Source organism: Pogona vitticeps, chromosome 1 (genome assembly GCF_051106095.1).
Source record: "Pogona vitticeps strain Pit_001003342236 chromosome 1, PviZW2.1, whole genome shotgun sequence".
In the NCBI taxonomy this organism is placed as follows: domain Eukaryota; kingdom Metazoa; phylum Chordata; class Lepidosauria; order Squamata; family Agamidae; genus Pogona; species Pogona vitticeps.
The window spans coordinates 267,201,680-267,216,711 of NC_135783.1; the positions used below are offsets into that span (position 1 = coordinate 267,201,680).

At 41.0% G+C, this 15,032-nt stretch overlaps 1 protein-coding gene across 2 annotated transcripts in view; it reads left to right on the forward strand.

Annotated features, from left to right (window-relative positions):
• The window catches only part of PARVA (parvin alpha), a 93,299-nt gene extending 78,936 nt beyond the window's left edge, over window positions 1-14,363 (forward strand). For both annotated transcript variants that reach the window (XM_020797225.3, XM_020797226.3), the window contains exons 11-13: window positions 5,252-5,353; window positions 5,560-5,632; window positions 12,428-14,363. In XM_020797225.3, the coding sequence (XP_020652884.1) occupies window positions 5,252-5,353; window positions 5,560-5,632; window positions 12,428-12,504 (252 nt within the window). In that variant the 3' untranslated portion in view covers window positions 12,505-14,363. The remainder of the gene's footprint in view (window positions 1-5,251; window positions 5,354-5,559; window positions 5,633-12,427) is intronic.
• Window positions 14,364-15,032: the final 669 nt, after the last annotated feature.

The window sequence follows — 15,032 nt, forward strand, 5'->3', positions numbered from 1 at the left end:
TTAGCTATGAAGCTGGCGTTGATGCTAATTTTGATGAACTCAGGACAATGATAAGTGAGGTCCCATGGCAGGAGATCCTAACAAGAAAAGGAGTCCAGGAACTGTGCGAGTTTCTAAAATGAGAAGTTCTAAATGCACAACTAAAACAATTCCAACAAGCAAAAAAGTGTGTGGTTTCACAAAAACCTCAGAGGGGACCTGAAAACAAAACAAAAAAGCCAGTCTGTGTGGCCTTGGGAAAGCTTCACAGTCCCAGAGCACAACTGGAAGAAAGGAATAGTAAACGACTTCTAAATATTTTACTACCTAAAACCCGAAGAAGGGTCTCCAGAAATCAGAATGGACCTGACAACATATTATTATAATTTTTATTGTCCTTGGAGATGTGCTAGGAGAGCATGGGTGGAGGCCTGCACTCTGCACATGTGTTGGGTTGTATCAAATTCCCAGGGACTGAGAGAGGCAGACTAGGATCCTCCCCACCCGTGCAAGAGCGAAGACTCTGCTCCGGCTTCTGTCTTTTTCTGTCCCACACAGTGAGGTTTCTTTCTACAGTGCTGCTTTGACTGGAAGTGGAGGGAGGAGGTCATTACCTTCCCCCTGCTCTGAGAGCTTTCAAATTCCAGACATTCCAGAGTTATCTTTCTCATTCAAATCTCTCAAGAAAGATCTCCAGCTATTTCCTTACCATTTTGCTCCCATAGAGAAGGCATCTACCAGTCACTGGGCATTAAGGGGCAATTTGCTTGACAAAAGGTCAAAGCTCTTTTATTTTCTCTTTGCAGGCTGCAAAATTAGAGGGTTCATAAGGAAATGGTCTTTGAAAAAGAGTGATTTTATCGTGGGGGGCTGGAAAGTAGAGTGTGTGTGTGCAAGAACTGTTTGTTTGTACACCTTTCCCCTCTCCACAACAAACTGAGAACAATTTTTGTTCAAAATGTACCTGGCAGGCAGTTGATTAATGAACCACCCAATTTTACAAACTGCACGGAGGAAAAATGAAAGGATGCTACCGTATTATCTCCATAGCTACCACAAGGGATGGAAAATAAATCTGTTGAGCTCACTTTTCCCTATGAAAATGTTGTTACATGTCTTCCAAGACTGCCAGCAGCCAAAAAGCCTTGCAGCATGTGTTGGTAAAATAAAAAGCAAATAAAAAGCAAACAAATCCATGAGTAGGCTTACGAAATATGCATGGCTAAAATCTATATACTTGGAAAACCTCTGCAAACTTTACTCTAGTCAATGGAGAAAATGCATGAGAACTGTGAATACAATTTTTAAAAAGTGCAAAGAAATTTCTGTGTAGAAAAGGGGAAAAATCACTCAACAATCCCACATACTACACCAGAACACAGACAGAGTTCTAGTTCCTGTCCTCTGAAGATGCCGGCCACAGAGACTGGTGAAACGTTAGGAAGAAAAACCTCAAGAACACAGCCAAACAGCCTGAAAAACCTACAGCAACCATTGGATCCCGGCCGTTCCTATTGCACTTGAAGACCACATGGGGAGTTTGAATCTCACTGGATATTTATACTCTTGCAAGAGCAATCGTGGATGCTGCTGCAGTTAATTGACCAGGATACTAATTACATGTAGGTCACGTAGCTGATTGCATTCCAGTTGTGTACTTCGCAAGTACACGACTGCCATATCCAGCACCTTGTCAGTTAGCTACAATTAGTCATGCAGTTCTCGCTTCTTGGCACACAAGCACTTTCAAAGTATCCCATTTACATGGCTGGAAAGTAAAGAGTACCTGGAGATTAATTCTTACAGTGGGGTCTCTACTTAAGAACTTAATCCGTATTGCAAGGTGGTTCTCAAGTTGAAAAGTTCTTATGTTGAATCTGCATTTCCCATAGGAATGCATTGAAAATCATTTAATCCGTATCTGCTCTTTTCCGTCCATAGAAACTACAGTGGAACCTCTACTTAAGAACTTAATCCGTTTTGGAATGGTGTTCTTAAGTTGAAACATTCTTAAGTTGAAGCAAAATTTCCCATAGGAATGGACTGAAAACCAATTAATCCGTTCTGGCTGTTTTTTTGTTATGTAGAGGTGCGTTCGTCCATTGGGAACTAATGCAAAGCTGGTTAATACGTACTCTACCGCTAAGGGGAGTTTTTTTTTTAACCTAAGATGACCTAAGGTTAAAAAAAGAGCAGGAAAGGTTTTTTTCCTGTTCTTATCTTGGATTTCTGTTCTCAAGTAGAAGCAAAATTTAGCAAATGGAGCTGTTCTTAAGTTGGATTGTTCTTAAGTAGAGACGTTCTTAAGTAGAGACCCCACTGTATTCCCCTATGCATTCCTGAATGCAATCAGCTACATGAGCCTCATGGCACAGTGGTTAAACTGCTGTACTACAGCTAAAACTGTGCTCATGACCCGGGGTTCAATCCCAGGTAGCCGGCTGAAGGTTGACTCAGCCTTCTATCCTTCCAAGGTCGGTAAAATGAGTACTCAGCTCGCTGGGGGGGGGCAATGTGTAGTCTGCGTAATTAACTTGTAAACCGCCCAGAGAGTGCTTGAAGTGCTATGGGGTGGTATATAAGCAGCATGCTTTTTTATATAAGCAGCACGCTTTGCTGTAACAAAGATATAATTGTTTTATATTATGATTCTACTTAATAAGGGATAACTTCACTCCATTTGTATAGCTGTACCGGTTTTAGTTACTTTTAGTCACAGCTATGGGGCTGTGGCTTTATAGTGGAGAAAGAATATCACATGATTCAGTTGCTCACTTCTGCTGCCTCTCATGCTCTTGCCTTGTGCTCTGTGGTGGGTACAGGAGTGACAGGTTGGATGGGAAAACATTTTTGGTATCACAAGGCACCAAATGGTAACATTCAAAGTAATTTTTAAAAAAAACATGTTTGTTTCTGTTTGAAAAATAACCGGAACATTACTTCTAAAAACTAACTACAGTGGTAACTTAACTATCAGACCTGGAATTGCATCTGTGACAGATTACTTTTAAAACACAATTTTCTGAGCTCAGTTATATAGTAAGCACAATCCCTTAATGTGGAAGATGAGAAAAAAAAACATTTTGCCTTCAGATTAACTTTCTGTCCATTCTAGAATGCCAGATAGCAATTACGGGGCTGTGGCAAACTTGGGAAGATGATCACAGATTTAGTTTTGCAGAGTCAGGAGCATCCAGCAGCCTTGGATTCTAAACCTCAGGTGGCTGTGTTCCTGAGGGGGATTCTCAAGAAGAGATGTATCTTGTTGTTTGTGTTTTTTTCCACTCCCCCCCCCCCCAAATCATGTGGTGCTTCCTGCTTACCTCCTGTTTTTTAAACTTGCTGGTGGATTACAACCAGCCATGTTTGTCATTTTACACAGAATGAAGGACTAAGAGCCTGAGTCTGAGTTAGGCTTAACTATAGATATTACCATGGACTAAATGGACAAGCTGTTGTATCTCTGCTCCACCTTTCAAATCTGCCATGTGTCATTAATAATACAGTAGCTGGCTTGTTTTACAAAGCTGTTGAGACAATATGAAGAAAATATTTTTATTATTGTAAAGCAATATACATATGAACAACAACCTGTTCTGATCTGCAATTTGGTATTACTTCTGTCTGTCTGTCTGTCTGTCTGTCTGTCTGTCTGTCTGTCTGTCTGTCTGTCTGTCTGTCTGTCTGTCTGTCTGTCTGTCTATCTATCTATCTATCTATCTATCTATCTATCTATCTATCTATCTATCTATCTATCTATCTATCTATCTATCTATCTATCTATCTATCTATCTATCTACAGTGGTGTCTCGCTAGACAATTACCTTGCAAAACGGTTAATCCGCAAGATTATGGGTTTTTGTGAGCACTATAGTGCTTTGCAAAACAGTTTTCCCTATGGGCGATTTTTGCTAGATGATTTTGCAAGACGATTTTTTTCAGGACGGTTTTTCGCAAGACGGCGATTTTAACAGCTGGGTCCGCGCCTCGCAAAACGTTTTTTTTAGGGATGGTTTTTTGCAAGACAGCAATTTTGACAGCTGGGTCCGCACTTCGCAAAACGGTTTTCCTATGGGCGATTTTAGTAAGATGACAAATTTTTCCCCCATTGGAACGCATTAAATAGATTTGAATGCATTCCAGTGGGGAAACGCATTTCGCAAGATGATGTTTTCGCAAGACAGCGATTTTCGCGGAACGAATTAACATTGTCTTGTGAGGCATCACTCTATCTACCTGTCTGTCTGTCTTGTCTGTCTGTCTCTCTGTCTGTCTGTGCTTAATTGTTCATGGTAGCTAAAAAAATGTATTCTCAAAAGTCAACAAACTCTACCCAGCCACAAGGACCAGTGATCAATGCACACAAAAGACTAGCTAACGATACCCATCAATCACAGTGACAGATCATCTTCCCCCCCCATCAAAACAATGCACCTATAACAAAAAACACCCTGATCACCATAATCACCCAATCTCCTGAAAAGGACAAACAGCTGATCCCACAGCTACAAATATTCAACCACACTACACCAGAACACAGAGTTCTAACTCCTGTCCTCTGAAGATGCCGGCCGCAGAGACTGGGGAAACGTTAGAAAGAAAAACCTTCAGAACACAGCCAAACAGCCCGAAAAACCTACAACAACTAAAAATAAAAAAACAATAAAACATATCAAAGAGGGTGCCAGACTCTAGGTGCAGTCACAGAGAACACACTTCCTCTTGTCCCCAACAAACATACGTCTACAAACACTGGAACACATAAAGTGGCTTCCCTCAAAGATCTCATAGTATGGACAGGTTAGTGTGGAAGAAGGCAGTCCCTTAGATGCCTCAAATGTAAACCATTTAACACATTAAAGATCACAACCAGAACCTTGAATTAAACAGCCTGGTAACCAATACGTCCCTTGCAGGATAGTTGAAATATGATTCCATAAATGAGTATCTACTAGAACTCATACAGCTACGTTCTGGACCAATTTTAGTTTCCAAAGATTATTCAGAAGTAGTCCTGTGTTTGGCACATGATAATAATTCAGTCCAGGTGTAACGCATGTAATCCTGCAATACAGAAGATTTATTTATGTCAAACATGCAAACACTCTTACTATGTGGTAAAGATGATTCAAAACCAAGAAAACAAGAGAAATACATATCACAAATAAAATTTCTAATGGCTGTTTATCTGTTCTAAATTAGGCAGTGTGTTCTTTGATCATAACAGTGGGAGATCACTGAGAGATGGTGCTAAAAATATGTCATCTTGAAGTTTGCAGATGGAGTTTACCTGGTGCTCCTGATGGGTCTTCTTGAAGGCTATTTTGTGCCTCTCCACAGCTTTTTCTTGACTCCTGATAGTTTTGAACAAAAGGTAATTTTGTTGTTGAAATCTGTATTTGAATTCAAATATGAACTAATTTCTTCAGAAGCATAATTTGCAGGATTAATCTCATTCACACAAGTTATTTTGATAAGTGTTTTTTAAAATGTGTTTATACAAAACAGTTGCTTTCTCTGGACAAGATGCTGTTTTCTTTAAAACTGTAAGTAATTGCTCTCTCTTAATTGACTCACCAGGTACTCAATGTGTCATTTGCATTTGAGCTAATGCAAGATGGAGGGCTGGAAAAACCAAAACCAAGGGCAGAAGGTACTTGCTTGAGCATTCTGCAGCTGAAATATCAAAAGGAATGTTTTAAAGTCACAGAAGTAGTAAACATTTAAGAGGGAGAGGGCACGCAGGATAAATGTTGCTTTTGAAAGTAATGAAATTATGATTATTTCCCTTTTTTGTTGCTTTTAACGTTACTAGAAACACATAAAGTGAATGCCAACTCCTACATTTAAATATTCTTCCTACTTGTTCTGAGTAGATTATTCAGAAGAAGTTAGGTAACCCCAAATTCAATTTTAAGCAGTGGGATTTATGACTTCTCTTTAGTATGGACAGATTTGGATGAAGAAATTTGCGGGAGTTGCCAAATTGATGAAATGAAGACACCTCCTCCTTACCAAAGATACCTGGAAGTTCATATGGTTCCCCCCACTGTTCCTCAAGAGCCCTGTAGCAGTAATAGAATGAAGCTCTTCTTTGTGGCCTCTGTGAATCACACCCTAGGTAATCTGTGCATATGCAGAGCCTTGTCAGAATATTCTAGAGCTTCTGTGGTAGCAAAAAAAACCACATTATCGATCCCAATCTTCTTGATGGGCTGGAAAATAATGGCTTACTGGTGCTGCAAATGTACCCTGAGCCAAAGAGTATTGATCGGCTGCTCTGGGTTTCTTAGGTGCCGGCTGGTAATAGGTGCTATGTTGTCCCTGATGATCATGATAGTAAGATTGTTTCGACACTGAGGGCTGCCATGAGTGAGGCCCTTGTTGTGGCACTGCTGCTGAACCAGGCAAAAACAACTCATTGATGTTGCTTGGCAGGCGTTTCAGCTGGGCACCGGTCAGGGCAAATGGTTGCACAGTGATGGTGCTGAGCGTGAATTGGTGCTGCACGTGGGGGCAAGCGAATGCTCTTATGTGGTTGGTGCCCTTGATTACGTGTCGGAGGCCAATGTGGTAGGCCTCTTGGGACAGAATAGGGCACAGTGTCCAGTTGTGCTTCGGCTCCTTGGACATTGGGCAATGCAACCAGGGAGGATTCACTAGGAGAGCCAGATTGTTGAGGGTTAGCAGGGGAGGATGTGAGCCAGTCAACTCACTGCTCCCATTCTGGCGACTGCGATGGGGATGGTTGATGAGATGTGAGCCCTTCTTCATCCAAGGGTGAGCCCACACATATGAGATAACCTTTATTGAGTGCATAACTTGGGAGCATTTTTTCTACTAAAACAACTAGCCCCCAATTCGATCTTTGTGGAGGCTTCCCAATCTCAATCCCGACATCGACAAGTCCTCATACCACCTAATAAAGACAGGTGGATTGACTCCATGGGCAGATGGCTATATTCGTCTGCTGCCTTTATCATGAAGGTTGCCAGTTACCAAGGGGCCATGGGTGCCTACCAGCATTTTCTTTGGGACAGTATGTCCACCTTCATTGATGCACTCCCCGAGGACAAAAAGGTCCTTGCACAAACCTTCCAACAAGAAGGGCTATCGGTTTCCAAACAACAAATGCTGTCTGCCAGACATACTGTTGATGCCACAGCTAAATCCATGGCTCCCTCCGTGGCTTTTCAACGCTTTTCCTGGCTGAGAACCTCTGGCTTTGCTGAAAATGTGCGTGCGCGTATTGAAGACCTCCCATTTGACGGGGCAGGTCTTTTTAACGCTGAAACAGATGACATCCTTGAAAATGTCCAAGAGAAAAGATTAGCTTCCAGACGTTGGGGTGTCTACCATATATACCAACAATGTCCTTAGTGCACTCAATGATGGCGCCTTTACAACTCTTACCAGAAATCCCAACCTCAGAGACAAACATCTTACACACCTTACTACAAACACCAGTCTTACCGGGCCAAGCCACGTCAACAGACGATGATCAGGTGCAATGACCCCAAGCCTAAACATCATGTTTGACATCCAGCCAGCCGAGATCTCAACACACTCTCACATTTCTCCTTCTGCGCTCTGGAAATACTTACCTGCATGGGAAAGCATCACCACAGATACTTGGGTCCTCTCCATCGTCTGAAGTAGGTACTGTATACAATTCCACCAGCTCTGCAGAAGCTATAGAATATTTTGATGAGGCTCAGCGCATGCACGGATTACCCAGGGTGTGAATCACAGAGGTCCACTCAAAGAATTGTAATTACAGGTGAGTAACCTGTCGATTGCCAAAGTGTGCAAATGATCAAAAGGACTGTTCCTTTCAATGCAGCAGAAGGGATGTTTGACAAGGTAAGCCTCTTTGCCTGGGTGTGAAAAGTCCAGGCTGTCAGAAAGAGTGAAAAGCAGGAGAGGAAAAAAGTAAACATGGATAGTGCCATCTGATTACAAAAGGAGAAGGAAGAGGGCCTGCTCCAAGAACCTAGTTTTAAACTGCATCTGAAACAACTTGAATGAATCCCCCTTACTCCAGTATTTCCAATACCCAGCATTATCCAAGGTCCACCAACCGCTGCTCCTACCTCACCATCTGAGTGGGTGAAGATATGAACACATTTGATGTACGTTTCTTTCCTTGCAACAAAATGACTGCATTAGTTTCCTACCTATGATCTTCTGGCCTGACCAGTGTTGAAAGGGTTGGAATGATTTTGATCCTGGTAATGTGGAATAAAATTCATAGCTGAATCATAGCATCATAGAATAATGAAGTTGGAAGGGGTCTATCAGGCCATTGAGTCCAATCCTTTATTCAATGCAAGGATATAAATCAAAGGATATCAGTCAAGTGGTTGTCTAAATTTCTCTTGAATGCCACCAGTTACTTCTCTATTATATACTTCTCATCAGTGTGGGACAAAAGGTCATACCCCTTTCCACCCCTGCTGAGATAGAAAGACCATGTTTCCTCTAGCTCCCAAAATAGCTGTTTGGCAGGATGCAGGGAACACAGTCTGCGTGAGGATGGGATGATGTGTATGAAGATAAGTTAATTATTCCTTCCTTCCAGGGATCTTAGTGATCTGTAACAGCAGACAAAAAACAGACAAAAAAAGTAGCCTTTTTTTCTCCATAATCTTGTTGCGGGCTGATGAACTGGTGAAAATGTAGCTGGAAGCACAGTGAAAAGCCAAGGGCCATAAGCAGCTTGAAGGCTGCAAGTTGCCCATCTGTGGTCTGAAATATTTTGTGTTGGTACTCTAACACACTGGTTCTTAACCTTTGTTACTCAGATGTTTTTGAACTGCAACTCCCAGAAACCCCAGCCAGCACAGTTGGTGGTGAAGGTTTCTGGGAGTTGCAGTCCAAAACTCCTGAGTAACCCAAGGTTAAGAACCAGTGCTCTAACATATGTTTAAACCACATTAGTTGCTTCAACCACTTTGGGGTTTTTGTTTGTTTGTTTAATAAATAATATTGGGGAAAAAAACCTGTGGGCATAATGATGCAACTTTGTTTAAAAAGTTGAGCAGATCATTAATGTTGGTGTGTACGGTCGTTTACTGTCTGTCAAAGTAACTTTTAACACATGGCCCCAGTCAAAATTTTTGAAGTTAGAATGGGAATTTAAGAGCAAGAAAGTGAATGGAGAATTACTCTCATTCCCTCTCCCTTGTGAATAGTTAATATCATTATAGCATTTCAGTTTCCCAGGTATTTACGGCTTAAAGGGATGGCTGGTTTATTATCCAGTGTAAATCAAACAATATGGGCATTTTAGCATTTGTTTATGTATTTGTGTGCATATAAGACATATCACATGCAATGATTGAAAAGATTAATATGGAACTTCCTGCTCAATGTGAATGGAAAAATACATCTGTTTTATATGCTGTTACGTTGGGCAGAATGCCCATGATTAAAATTTCCAGCAAGGATGAGAGTATTGAAAGGGAACTTAATAATCTATCTGTGAATGCAGAGTAGCCTTCAAATACTTTACTTGCTTTGATGAATGGTTTTTAAGAATAATTACCCAATGAATGATATAAAAGTAACTAGGATTTCCTTTATCTCCTAGAAAGAACAAGCAGGTTTCTGGGCCACAAACCCTCCTTTTGTATATCATTTTGAAATGATTCCTTTTTGGAATAGCAAAGAGCTATTACTAGGGTTCTAGTCCTAGAAGCTACATGAAGCTTTTCCAAATACTGCTGCATCCAGATATTCATGCATTCAGAACATTAAATATGTTTGGAGATAAAACTTGGCAAACCATCACTATCCAACAAACTGCACCAGAGCACAGACAGAGTTCTGACTCCTGTCCTCTGAAGATGCCAACCACAGAGACTGGTGAAACGTTAGGAAGAACATGGCCAAACAGCCCGGAAAACCCACAACAACAATCACTCTATGGTTTCAATGTGTTGCAAGACCCAAGACTTTTACACAAGTCTTGTGTAAAAGCCTCTCTCCCACCCCTCCCCACTCCAGTTCTAGAATCAGCCAATAAACTTTGCTCACAGGCAGTAATCTGCAAGTATTGGATGTGTCAAGTACACTGCGGTCTTTTCAAGTTTTCTACTCCCAATAATGTGTATATTCTATGATGCTTCTCTAAGATTTCCTAATACTCGGGCATTTTTTAAAAAAGGGGGAAAACTCTCTGTTTTTTATATTATACTGTATTATACTGTAATATTTAAACTCATTTAAATAGTACAGTATAAACAGAATTCACCAGAATTTGCAGCTCAATTGATTCGTAGCACAGTTCTATCCACAGTTATATAAAATGGACTGATCCATTCCAATTGATCAACATTTCTGAAAAGGCTTGTTGCATTTAATAGGCTTATGGATAGGAGATGGGCATGAACAGTTTGGCACAGCGCCCACATAGGTATACTGTGGGTCCTGCCTCCTCTGCCTCCTCCAGGCAGTTGCCCACTCACTGGCTCCAGGGTGCTTCCTTTCTCTGCCTTCTCCACACTGTTATCCATCCATATGGGGAGGTGGAGCAGGGCAGCACTGCCGGCGAGTGGATAGTCATGCAGAGAAGACTGAGGAGGGAAGCACACGGCATCTGTTATGTGAGTGATTGTGTGGAGGAGGCAAGGAGGGAGCACACAGCACCTGTGGCTGAACCACAGTTTGTGCCCATCTCTAAAGAAAACTTTTAAAAGCCTAACAACAAATAGGTATGAAGTGTGGCATTATTGTGAAAGGCCAGACTGGATCCATCTTGGAGATGCCAAGAGGGCTGATGGGAGGGAGGTTAGTGCTATACTTTTATGGAATGCTGATAGTTCCAGAGTTGAGTCCTCTGTGTTTTTCTAGAGATAGGGAGGTGCCCAAGATCACCTTGAACCATCTGAAATGAAAGCCATAAATTGCATCTGCCTTCCAGTGAGAAATCACAGAGGGCACATGTAGAACTGGCTGTCTTCTTGGATGTTCTGGGGACAGCCTGCTGGGATTGGTTGATGAGTGTGGTTTGAGTGAAGAGGAAGAAGGTATAAGACTGGTTAAGATCAGAGCAAAGGGGGACCATGTGTCTTGGGATTTGAGCATATTACTACACAGATTTGAATTGGAGTCAATGTGAGCTCTGTGCTTTATATCTATTCTTACATACTCTGCATTTGTAATCATTACAATTTGGAGCTTTCTTATTGATAGGCTTATTAATCTGAAAATATTTTTCTTTTTTTGCAGTTTGGTCTTTTTCTTTTCTTAATAAAATAAATAAAATACTCCACTTCTGTGTGTTTTTTTGGGTAATGGTGGTCCTAAGTCTATTATCTAGCCTGTCGGACTTCCTACTATATACCCAGAATTTGAACCATGTGTAACTAAGTTTTGGTCTCCCTTGCGGGTCTTGCTGTTATTTCTGGAAAGAAGGGGGTTGCCAGATTCCCAAGTTAGGGATGTCAACTCCTGGCTGGCGTGGCTTCCAGGGCTCAGCTGGGGCTGGCTGGGTTCCTGCACATGCGTGCATGTGCAGGGCTCAGCTGGTGTGCCTGCACATGCATGCACAGAGAAACTTTTTGGTGGCAGCTACTGTTTGATTCATCTGTAACCATTACAATTCCCATCGTCACGTTGTTCAAATTACGTTTCTTTGGAACAGCTCAGCATAGATATTTCAGGTAGTGGTGTAATTAGAATGTACTTTGTGATCTTCAACAGTTTGCACAACTGAAGAATCATAGGTAGATTTCACTCTGGTATATGGGATAGGCAATTCATGCATATATCACAAAGAAAGCACAAAAGATTTGGATGATACTGTATCATAATGTGCTGAAAATGTATAAAAATTATGGCAAATACAATCTGGGAATCTCACAGAAACAGTTTTCTGTATTTTCATTAAGATAAAATTTACTGTCCCAAAGAAGCAAAGGGATCTTTATTCATTTGAAATATCAGAAAACTCTCCTGTGATAATGCTGAGAAAGAGTTTAGAGAATGGTAATTGATAGAGTCTCCTAATTTTCCTGAGCTTCTATAGTAGGTCTGCAGAACATGATCCACTGTGGCAAACAGGGCACACAGCAGTCTGGGAAATGCTTGAATCCTTGTATATCTTGCTTATCTATCTTTCCTTTCCTCCCCCCCCCCCAGGAGTCCGATGCAAACTGCAATCATAGAAAATTAGTGACCTTCAATTGGACACTAAATAGACCACATCTGTTCTTCAGGACTTTAGCTACTTTTGAGTATATTCACAGGAGCAAATGCTGAAATTCTTTTTTTAAGTCAATTGGATTTTCAATAACTTAAACAACATAGGATTTCAACCTTTGCTTGTAACAATGGATGTGTGATTACAGCTTTTCCATATTTAAGCCATTTCCTTTAACGTTGTATATCCCTTATTATCTTATTCAAATATTTTATCTTCTGTCTCTTTTTCTTCTCCATTTAGATATTGTAAATTGCGACTTAAAGTCAACCTTGAGAGTACTGTACAATCTCTTCACCAAATACCGAAATGTGGAATAAAGAAGAGAAGTACGTTGACAGAGATGTCTGTTAATGAACCAATCAAAGAACCACACCTTTTTTGCAATCATTCTTTATTTTTACACTTTGCTTTTTCCAAATAAGATGGCTTACATTTCAGAGTATTCTTGCAATGCTTGTTTTGCATGGGATATTTTAAATTGGAACTGTTTTAAATGTTAGAAAGTGAACATCTGTTGTAAGATATACACATTATCCCCTTGTTTAACTGTTGCTTAATTTCTTGGAGAACAAATAACACAGACACAAGACCTGATCCACAACCATATTAAGAAAAGCAACTGCCCTTAGTAGCAATTAGAGCTTGTTACTATTAGCGCTGCTGAGGCACTGCCCAAGAAGCTCGTGAACACAAATCCTGTTACTCTGTTAGAACATGTCTTTCTGCAGAATTCACCTCTCTTCAACATGCATATACATCTTTCTTTTGGTGTTGCTGGTTTGGTGCTGCTTTTCTTTTCTACTTGTAACTAAGTTTTGGAAGCTGGAAATAATGAGTTACAAGCAGTATAGTTACCTCTAATTCTTTACTTTTTGGGTAAGAAGAGTGTAACATAGTTGCATTTCAAAAGTAAGGTAACAAAGTAGGAACAGTTACTTTATGTGCAGAAAAGACACTTTTTGTTACTTCCAAATTTTACATTTTTGATAAAACCTATTCCAATTTTATAACATTTTGTTCTTAATCCTAAAAGTTGTTCCTTCCAAAAAAGTAACTAAATGTAATAGAGAAGTAATAAGCAGCACACGTGATATAGGTTTTTTCCTGTTATTGTGGGTAAAGAGTTTTGCCAGCGTATCAAGTAAAGGGAATTGATTTTTAAAAATAATTATCTAGGCTCTGATGGTGAGGACTGCTATTTAAGGCATATCAGCCAAATCAGTCCATAGAATTGTTGTACATGACATGTTTTCATTTAATTAAGTTGTAGAATTAGATGCAGAAGATATTCTGTGTACATTAGGTATTTATTGCATAGAGGTGATATATTGTGGTCATAAGATGTTCGAGAGCTATTGCAAAAAACATAGAGTATATGTGTGTGTGTATATGTATGCAGATGGAGAGAGCATAACTGGCAGAATAATCTGAGTTTCTAAAAAAGTGTCTCCAAATTATGTGTATCGTATTAACCAGGATGTTGGCGCAACTGAGGCCCTGGCCCTTTGCAGTGCCCTAGATAGTCTACCCTTTTTCCTCAAGACACTTTCATTTGGTGATTTTCCGTCTTTTCTGGTCAATTCTCCCCCATTCTAAAATTGGAAACGTCTGTCCAAAGCCCTTGTTACTGGCAATAGGAGCTTTAAGCTAAAATTTCCTTGTGTGTTAGGTTCTGCCCTCATCTTTTGTTCCACCTGCTTCTGGGGTCTGGCCCATGATAATATCTTTGAAAATGCATTGAGCTGTCAGGCTGAATGAGATTCCACACCATTTCATTATCAGCAGCCAGACCATGTTTCCTATGCATATGTTCCTTTTCATTTTCCATTCCTTAATGTTTGCAATCCATAAAAAAATTTTAAGTAAACAGTACAGAGAATTTAGTATAAGGTCTATCATTGAATTTTCTGCAATAAGATATTCTTTTTTAGATACAAAAGCAATGGTACGAATTGTGTCCATAGTTTCAAAGCTGCAAATCTCTTGCAACAAGCTATAGAAAGCATATAGAAAGAAAGGTGTATATTGTTGAAAGAGATAATGTTGAAAGAGATTTTTATTTTACATATCTCGGTCTCTGGAGTGCTAACATTAATGAGAAACATAAATTACCAAAAATCAATTGGTATTGTATTGTTGGAGCAACAGAATTTGCCAATGAATGTATACCAAGAAACTGAACATTCTTAGCTTACTGCGTTGTGATTCTGTATGTGACACACTTGATACTAAAATTTGAGTAAGAGCAATTTAAAAAAAAATTACAGTGGTGCCTCTCATTGCGACATTAATTCGTTCCAGCGAAATCGCTGCTAAACGAAAACGTTGCAATGCGAAAATAAAAAGTCCATAGAAATGCATTAAAATGCGATTAATGCGTTCCTATGGGCTTAAAACTCACCGTTGAGCAAAGATCCTCCATAGCGCTGCCATTTCTGGTGCCTCTTAAGCAAGGAATCCGTCCCAGAAAATAGCGGGTGGCCATTTTGAAACCGCTGGGCTCCGGTGCCCTGCCGGCCAGATGCTCCGGCCTTCGCCGCCCCCACCCCCGCAGCGCCTCCAGTGTGTCCAAAGGCTGCGACTCCCAGGGCATCCCTGCCACCCCACACCCCCCCCCCCGTTGCAACCCAAGCCAGGCAGGGAGGACAAGGCAGGCCCCCGGGGGGACCCGGGTAGCAGCCAAGCACACGCGCCCCGTGTCCCGCTCCCACGTGCAGGAAGACGCGCAGCCCAAGCGGGAGCCCAGGCAACGAGGGGGGCTCTGGTGCGCCGCCACCCCGTCCAGCTGCTGCCGCCCAGCCCCAGGCGGGCACCTCATTGCAGCGCCTCCCGCCGCGACGGCTCT